The sequence below is a fragment of the Montipora foliosa genome, chromosome 13 (genome assembly GCF_036669935.1).
Source record: "Montipora foliosa isolate CH-2021 chromosome 13, ASM3666993v2, whole genome shotgun sequence".
In the NCBI taxonomy this organism is placed as follows: Eukaryota; Metazoa; Cnidaria; class Anthozoa; order Scleractinia; family Acroporidae; genus Montipora; species Montipora foliosa.
The window spans coordinates 22,487,089-22,497,088 of record NC_090881.1 but is presented as its reverse complement, the minus strand read 5'-3'; the positions used below and the strand labels follow the sequence as shown (position 1 = coordinate 22,497,088).

The 10,000-nt window shown below is 38.6% G+C and overlaps 1 protein-coding gene across 1 annotated transcript in view; it reads left to right on the top strand.

Moving 5' to 3' along the window:
* Positions 1-8,874: 8,874 nt before the first annotated feature.
* Positions 8,875-10,000, top strand: part of LOC137981842 (uncharacterized) — a gene marked incomplete at its 3' end in the record, with an annotated part of 1,898 nt that continues 772 nt past the window's right edge. Inside the window, exon 1 of the mRNA XM_068828884.1 lies at positions 8,875-10,000. This exon is cut by the window's right edge and continues 772 nt beyond it. Coding sequence (XP_068684985.1) covers positions 9,063-10,000 — 938 coding nt within the window.

Here is a 10,000-nt window from a genome sequence, read left to right as displayed (position 1 = left end):
AGAGCAGCGCCTTTTAAAAACGTCATGTGCGACGGTGCATTTCAAACAGTCACATTAAATAAGTAAATTAACAGTGATTACTTTTTTTGCACCAGTAGCGTGAGTAGGATGGCCTGTCAATCATTGACCTATTTTGGGAACAGAAAACATGTATGTGAACATTACTCCATGACATTACTCCATAAGAAAATGCGAAATATATGCCTAATGAATGTGATATTTTGCAACCATAACGTAGTTATGTGTAAAGCCTACTGGAATACGTACACTGTATTTCTGATTATAGACAAAAGTTATTGTATCTACTTATTTTCAACATTACTCCATTGAAACCATGTATACACAAAGGTTAATTAGATGCATTATTTCAATTTATGCTCTCTTTGTGGAGTAATGTTGCAGTTTACCTAAAATAAAGCTGAAATGACCATGCAAAGTCCTACTACTATTTCCTTTGAAACCCTTTACACTCCAGTTTCAATGATTTATCTGTAGCTGTGCTGTAAAGGCATTATTTTAGGCGTCGAAAATGGAGTAATGTTGGGAGTGATGTCGGGAGTAATGTAAGTGCTCTCGCACTGCTCCCACCATTTCTTGCTAAATCGATCGAAATAAAACAGTTTTTGGTATTCTTCCAACGTCCTCCAAATAGAAAGCTATCTTTTAACGAATATGAAACATAAAAACAACAAAAATGTATTTTTTATGGCATTCTTAGTAAACACTTCCCCAACAGAACGGATTTTGGAGTAACGTTGTGAAGCGTCACGCAATTCTGAAATCCAAATCATAAAACGATGATTTTAACCAAAATTCAGTATTGTGAGATTTTATTTATGCATTGGAAAGTACATTATAAGAACGTGTCCAGAATAACAAATGGAAGCCACATGTCAAATACTACGAGAGTTATAAGCGTTAAAAGCAGATTTCCTACTCTCATACAATCCTAGACAAAACTGTTGGCAAGGTTAGCACTTTTGAAGTCTTCATTGCTTCTCTCCCCTCCCCCCTCCTTCAATGTTGTGCAAAACTGAATGGTTTCAGTGGAAAATTGTTGACTTACCTTCCAACATTGAATAGGGGGGAGGGGGGCTATGTATGAGAAAGTGAAACTATTTCTTTTGAGCTTTAACAGAAGCAGGTTGAAATACAGCTCTGGTGTGGTTCATTTACATAACCTTTCCAACTACTTTTGTCTATGATTGTAGCTACTTTTGCATATTGCGTGAAAGCGCACAAACTAAAAAAAACACTAATTCATAAAGTTCATACTGAGAACAAATCGCAACAACGATATAAACATTGAACCGAGAAGTTAAGTGAGAACGAGCTAATTTCTTACGTACCTTATACTTTATTTATATGTTAATGAAAAGTCTCACATTCTTAAGTATAGGCCGCTCAAGGGCCCCGCTCAAGACACAAGTCTACAGAAATAACGTATAATAAAGTAGTATACAAAAATTCTGGTTTTATCAACGGAGTTGATAATGTAAATTGGCCACCGTACAGAGATTCTAAAAGCTGACGTTTCGAGCGTTAGCCCTTCGTCAGAGCGAATCCAACGCCCGTTAGCTCTGACGAAGGGCTAACGCTCGAAACGTCAGCTTTTAGAATCTCTGTACGGTGGCCAATTTACATTAATTATCAACTCCGTTGATAAAAACAAAATTTTTGTATACAGAAATAACGCTTTATCTCAGCCGTCATATATATATTTTTTGCATCTAAGTTTGCGGATCGTGTGGAAGCGATATAAAGTTCATGATACTGAGAACAAATCGCAACATCGATACAAAAATTTAACCGCCCAGTAAAGTGGGAACGAGCTAATTTCTTACCTACCTTATCCGAATCCCTTATCCTTTATTGATATGTTAATGAAAAGTCTCACATGTTTTAGTATAGGCCGCTCAAGAAACCCGCTCAAGACACAAGTCTACAGAAATAACGCCTTAATTAAGGCTTGGCCAAACGCTCGCAACATTTCAACGCAACATCTTGCAACATTGTATTTATTGCCAAACGTACGCAACACGTTGTGCCCAACCATGTTGCAAGATGTTGCGCTGAAATGTTGCGAGCGTTTGGCCAGGCATTTAGCTAGCCGTCATAGTTTTCTCTGCGAGGTTCGACAAAGCTTTTACATATGAATCGTAGGCGAACTGACATATTGGACGTAGGCGAACCGACATATTGGACGTAGGCGAACCGACATTATACGTAGGCGAACAGACAGTAGGCAAAACGACCCGTAGGCGAAACGACCGGTTACCGTCTTAACATTTTCCTCACCTTGTTTGGCGCACTCTCCGCTTTAACTTAGCCTTTTTCAAGGTAGAAAGTTCAATCCAAGCCTACAGTGATCGAGAAGGTTGCACAGGATCTGTTCCTGAGACGCAAAGGAATGTGTCATAAAGTTAAACTCATAGCAATGATATTCGATTGACTGTTTAACAGAATCACTTAAATGGAACAAGAACCCTGCGCCAGTGGGAGAACGCATCTCCACTGTTCATGGAGTTAAAACAGTTTACGATGCTTTGTGACTCTTACATGATATCATATGGATGGAATACGTGCCTTTTGAGTTAAAACAGACTTGACAGCCATCCTTTCCAAACTTTTAGTCGACTACTAAGTGATTACGTTGTTACACCCAGAATGAACAATTGTTAACTATTGGTCTGAAAAGTCAGGAGATCAAAATTGTAATTTTCTTTGCCAGACATCACGCGTCGTTAGATACATAACATGCTGTTGTTAAAGAGCTGTCGTGCAGTTAAAAGCAACTAAAATCTGCTTCATGCTTTCTGACCATAAAGACAAATTTACGTAGATTAAAAAATGTAAATAGGCAATGCATCGTTGGTGAGTAGATCACTAAGGATGACAATCGAATGACAAGCTTCGTATCATTTGTAAAGTACGGGGGAGAAAAATTGGTTTTGAAATACTAGGAGAACATTCTGATGTTTCTTACTCCAAAGCAAAATTGTTAAAAAATATATCTCCATTATGGTCTGAAGTTGTGGAGTTAGGCCTGTTTTAAACGTCGCATGTCGCATGAGCCGAATCCAATGCAAATGAGAGAAATCAATTGTTTTCGCTCATTTGCATTAGATTCGGCACATGTGAAATGCGACGTTTGAAACGGGCCTAAGTTAGGAAGAGGCTCAAATCAAATACCTTCTTTGTTTACGCTTTTAATAATCTACAACAATTACTTTCTTACCTTTTCTACAACTCTCACACCCTCAAGATTATTGTATTGGGATAAGTTTTGCCAGAGACTTCGGTGCCCGAGGATACAAAGGGCTTGATGAGGCCGGCGATAATCTTCTAAAAGCAATCAGTACACATTGTTCGTGCAATCGGGCCTTGGTAGTAAGGCACGCGAATCTCACTTCAATAGATCTTATTTGCTTGAACATTTAGTTTTCCCAATTCAGATCATATGACGATCCTCAGGAGATTTGGTCCTTTGTTTTGTTCGTTAAAAAGAGTGCATGCAGTCATATTCATGCTTGCATGCACACTTTTAATGAACAAGACAAAGGATCAACTCCCCTGAGTATTATAACATGATCTGTATTGGAAAATATACAAGCGAATAAGGTATATACTTCTTCGCTGAATTAACTATGTGTGTCCTTTAATAAACAAAAGTACAAAATGTATTATTTCAATTTGAAGGCTTCTGTCCAAATTTTAATACGCTTGCTCAGCCTGGGTTCCTTGCCAACAAAAAAGGAACAAGTGAAACACCACGGACGTAAACCACACTAGTATATTCTTTCGGGAAATATAAACGAAATCAGAGAAGACGAAGGTATAACTAGAGGCAGTCGTAGATTAAAGGGGTGCGTTTGAGTTATTACATGGTATGCCTAATGCCCGCGGCCGCACTAGAGCTATCAGCTTAGCAACGTTTCGCTCGCGACTGTTGGCGTAAGCAAGTTCCCGTAGTGTGCGGTGGCGTTTTGAGCGCAAAAGGTAACGGTAGTAAGAGCAAAAAAACGTCCAACTTGTCGCGCAACATTGCTGCAAAGCTTGTCGAAGAGCGATGTTGCGCGTTTTACACCCCGAGCAAAACTTGTCTCGCAACAAAAAATGTGTTGCAAGTTGCTGCAGCCTTTTGCAGAAAGTAGAACGGAACCTCTACTTTCTGCAACACGCCGCAGCAACTTGCAAGGCACTTTTTTTGTTGTTGCGAGACGTGCCAGTGTGCTTGGGATGTAAAACTGATGCGCAACATCGCTGTTCGACTAGTTTCGCAGCAATGTTGCGAGACAACTTGGACGTTTTTGTTGCTCGTATTAATGAATGAATGAATGAATGAATGAAAGTGTCTTTATTGAAATAAATCGGTGCAGCAAACGTGCACAACTAACATATACAATATGAAAAGACTTAGAACTTTAAGAAGTAAGTATAAATATCAAGGCTTAAAAAGACATCTATTTATAAAGGCTCTCTTGAAACGTTCTGTCTTGACTCTGGGAAGAATATGTTCATGCTCACGTTCACGTAGAGCTCTATTGCGTTTATTTGGAAGAATTTCATAAAGGATGTGATTTCCATCTGAAGTTATTTTCGTGAATAATTCACTGTCTCTTTTGTCAAGGATGAATGACATGGGTGTGGCATCAGAAACGTAACCAAATCTCTCTGCTCGTGCTCGTGTTTTCTTTGTAGCCAGCGGCCCCACACATAAACAGCGACATTATCAAGGACTCAAATAATCTATGGAGTTGATCTTTACTGTACCCATACCACTTACACACTTTGATAATGTACATTTGACTACTAGCTTCAAATAGCAGACTGCGGTCGATGTGCAAATCCCAGTTACAAGGATCGTTTTGAAAAGTAACACAAACACCACAAAGTTTTACCGTAGCTTAATGTTCACAGTCCAATTCCCGTTATCAAGGAAGGAAACGGCGTGGTGTCTTTATAGGTCCCTCTACGTGGATGTAATTAACTGATTTGGAATTAAGCCTAATATTGATCTATTTGCCTCTAGACTCCCCCCCCCCCTCTCCACTGAGAAATATGTTTCATGTCAACCTGATCGTAGAGCCTTTGCAGTCAATGCTTTTGACATTTCATGGAAAGTCGGAATTCTGTTTTTATGCATAAATACTGTACACAGTGAGGAACCAACCGTCTTATTTGTCAGTTGGCTCGGTTTTCTTTGTTCTTTCAGGGGATTATATTAAATATGCATAACCCCCACTTTTGTCAACAGTCTGAAAAGGTGGGGGCGGCTTTGATTGTAACAGGGGAGAGCGGGGCTGAAACAACACCTGATAACAATAGGAAAACAATGAAACATATTGCCCTCAACATATTCTCCAGAACATACTACCCTCGACTTAGGGTGCGTTCGATTGACCCTATTCCGGAATAAGAATACGTAGAGTGATGATTTAAAACTGTATGTTTGGCGTTTTGAAGCAACAAGAATAATAAAGATATGTTTAAAATAGCATTTTAGCAGTTGTTTGACAATTTTAACGTGAATCTCCGTAAAAGCGAAGGATTTCTAACTTCTATTCCATGTATTCCTATTCCAGAATACGGTCAATCGAACGCGCCCTTAGTCTCCCATTACTTCTAAACTCTGAAAAAGAAACAAACATAGGCGAAATGTCAAAATTTAATTATTATGATTATTATGATTATGATTATGATTATGATTATGATTATGATTATTACCTACTTTAGTCAATAAATATACAAATCTCTGTGCAAGTTTCATATAATTTGGCCCTATTCTTTCCTCTTCCTGTGTTACTCATGCTTGGGGTTTGTAAAATAAAATTCAAAATTTAAAAACTAAAATTGACTTTGAGAAATCTTCCAAAATATATCCTTGATGATTAATTGAGACTCTTATCAATTCCATTTTCACACAGGTTGCGAAAAGAATTTAGCTAACAACGTTTGGTAGCTAAAAGTGAAAACATCACTTTTCATTTAATCAGTCCTGCCATTATCTTTCTAGTGATGGTTTTACTTTCCCATTGTACTCTCTTTTGCATTTCTTTAGTAATTCGTTCACTTGTTTTCTCATTGAATAGTTCTCCTAGGCCTCGTTTTAATTTTCTCATTCCTCCACCACAGCATCCTGGTATTACTCTCACTTTATATCCTTGTCGTCTTTCTCGCAACTCGAAGAACAGCTGTTGATATTTTTGGATCTTTTCACTTCTTTTTACCATCTTATTTCCTTCTCCTGGACAAGCCATATCCAAAATATTAATTTCTTTCTTTTTTTCATCTTCTAATGTTAAATCCGGTCTCCTGGCCTTGCAATGAGTTCTCATCTTGTGCACCCAATCCCATAATATTTTCTTTCCATCTTTCTCTATGACGTGCCCCTTTCCGCACTTTTCGTTTTACCACCTTGTCTTTTCCGGTAACAATCCTTCTTTCTTTCCCCATTCCACTGCCATAATCTTTAGTGCATTGTCATGTCTTCTAACGTACTCAGTTACGGCTAACTTCTTGCATCCTGACAAGAGATGCTGCAAGCTTTCCTTCTGTTCACTACACAATCTGCAAATGTCTACCACTCCTATTCCTCTTAGTTTCATCCAAGCTCTAGTCTCTATCATTTGCTCCTGCATATTAAAAATTGCTGCTGTCTTTTTTGGATCGGTGTTGCATTTCAGCCATACATAATCTTCCTCTGTATATCATGCTACTATCTCATTTTCCTTTCATCAAATCTTTCTTTTTAGCTCCTTTTTTCCTTCTTTAACTATATCCTTCAGCTTTCTCCATATTTCTTTCCAGTTTTCATATCTCTCCTCTTCTATTAACGACCGTTGTTCCTTATCATAATTATTCTCCTAAGCTTTCCTTAACCATTTATTATCTCCTAATCCCAAATAGCAAGCCACTCTTACTCTTCTCTCTTTGTAGACATCTTTAAAGCTCTTTAACCCTTTTCCACCTTCTTTCCTTTCTGTATATAATCTCTCATCACTTATCTTAATTCGCCTTTCATTATTTTTCCAGACTTTCTAGATCTCCTTTCCCAAGATGGCAAACATTCATTATATATCCTGCAACTGGGATTACTCTTGTGTTAATAGCTTACATTAGACGTTTGTCGTTTCAACTTCTTTCCTCTAGTTCATTTGTTCTCCTTCGTACTTCCGTTATTCTTTCAGTTACCTTCTTTACATCAATTTTATCACCTTGCTCACATCATAAAAACTTCTAAACTTCTTTTCTAGGTCCAGTGCAATCATTCGCTCTTCCAAGACATTTAATCCCTCTCCTTTCACCATTTTTCCATTTTCGAAGATTACCTCTGCGCATTTCTTTACTCCATAAACATGCACCTGTGTCTATGCTTGCTTTCACAATAACCTCATTTGCTACTTCTAATTTCTTATGGCTCTCCTGAGATACCTTTAGGTCGTCAATAAAAAGGCTGTGTGTTCTTTTAACATCTCTTTTGCCTGTTCCTCCCATTCTGTAACCATCTGTTTCATCCGAAAGCATAGCAATTGGTACTTCCGTTAAACAAAATCCTACTGGTGAGTAACATTTGTTAGCTCATGAGGATACTTATGTTGATGTCCACACCCTAATTAAAGACTTACACTTTCTGCACTCAATTCTCGTTAACTAGACATCACTGTTAAGATATAATTAAACACTATAACATAAACAATGTTTCAAGTTATTATTTCTAGTACGTTAATCGATGCCATTTAATGTAGCTTTAATTAACTTTCTTTTCCTTTTTTTTTGGACTTTGTATATTTTATTCTATAGTAGAAATGTAAACACTTCCCGCTTAGGTAACCCTTTGCTATTTGCGGGCAAGTGTATTTCTTTCTTATTGGATAAGTGTATTTTTAAATAAACTTTTAATGAAAGCGTTTGTATCGGAAAAAAATTAATTTCAAAAATTCTTGTTTTGGCTTTCAAATTTCCCGGGCGCCGTCATCTTGAATAGGGAACTTAAGCAAAGACAACGGCGACGGCAACGAGAACGACACAAATGTGCATATTTAGTGGGCAAAAACAATAGCTTTGCGCGCCCTGCACGTGCGTTTTTCACTTTTGTCCATTTCTTTGCCGTCGTCAGCAAAACAACAACGTGAAATAGTCAAATTTTAGGTTTTAAGGAGAACGTCAGCACTTGACGCTAAAGTTTCATTTTCTCCCCTAAATTAAGCGCCGTTCCGACCAATGTCATTTTTGAGGAACTACCACACCCTTGTCATATAAGAAGGGTTGACATGTTTACAAAGTGATTCCAATGACGCGAATTTATATTTTGAGATGACGTTCTCGGTACCGTCGCCGTCGTCGTTGCTTAAGTTCCCTAATAACTGTGACGTGCCCTGGTTGCCCTATTGTTCTGACACAAAGAGCGTTTGTTCTGGAACAATAGGGCAACCACGGCATTAGAAACATATTCTATTCTTTAAAAATATTTTCTTGTTTCAGTGGAAGTTCCCTTTAATGGACGTTGACCATATTTGGTGGTGTCTAGTGACCACAACAGAAAAAAACTCAAAAATTAACGCAGGATACATTTCAAACGAATAAAAATCACATGATCAGACGTAGAACTTTATTACCGCAAATGCTACGAATGGGTTTGTCGAAAGTTTGAATTTTATCAAAGATGTGAATATTTTAAGGGCTGTGATCATAGATTTCTAGCAACTGTGTTCGATCTACTTTGAACAACAGGCTCTAAGTAGCCTTTACTCATGCGCTGCCAGGTTCTTTGTACTTTTGTTGACAGTTTAATAATAATAATAATAATAATAATAATAATAATAATAATAATAATAATAATAATAATAATAATGGTACTTCCAACCCTGATCCTGCAAAAGCCTTCCGCAACTTCTAAAAGTAAAGAGCATAGCGCAGCATTAAAGCGCCGTTTAACACTCTGGAGGCAAGGAGATCTTAGCCAGTTGCTCAGCGAAGTGAGATTTATCCAGAGAAAGTTTAAGAGTTCGAAGAAGGCAAGAACAGTGGAAGATCTTTCTAAGGTTTTCGCAAAGCTTGTTATGCAAGGAAAACTGTCAGCAGCTTTAAAACTCTTGGAGAATGAGAGTTCATCAGGTTTGCTCGATCTATCACCTGCAGTCCTGCAAGGGCTAAAAGACAAACATCCAGAAGCCGCTGAGATTGCAGAGGAGAGCCTGTTACATGGCCCGATCAACTCTATCCCACCAGGTGTGTTTGACCTCATAGATGAGGAAATGATTTTTAAGTCAGCCAGTAGAACCAAAGGCTCCGCGGGACCATCAGGAATGGATTCCGAAATTTACAAACGGATCTTATGCTCAAAGAATTTTAAGAACGAAGGGAAAATGTTAAGGGAAGAGCTAGCCATATTTACAAGACAACTACTCACAAAGTCGTACCACCCGTCTTTGTTGGAGGCATATACATCATGCAGGCTTATACCGCTCGACAAAGATCCGGGAATTCGTCCAATCGGTGTCGGAGAGGTTTTGAGACGGATAATAGGTAAAACTGTGTCCGTGTTCCTTAAAGAGGATATCAAGGATGCTGCGGGGCCCCTACAAGTTTGTGCAGGCCACAGCGCAGGGGCAGAGGCCGCGATACACGCCATGAGCCAGATTTTCGATGAGGAGGGGTCAGATGGAGTACTGTTGATCGATGCAAGTAATGCATTTAACCAAATGAACAGATCTGTAGCTTTGCACAACATTCAGATTTTATGCAAGGAAATGGCGCTTTATATAATAAACACCTACAGAAGCCCATCTAGACTTTTCATCTGTGGGGGAGGTGAAATACTCTCACAGGAGGGGACAACACAGGGCGACCCCCTTGCTATGGCTTGGTACTCGGTTAATACATCAATGATGATTTATTATTTGAGAGCACACTGCCCGGGGGTTAAACAAGCATGGCTCGCGGATGATTCGGCAGGCGGTGGAGTAATCACATCGCTTTACGATTGGTACAAGCTGTT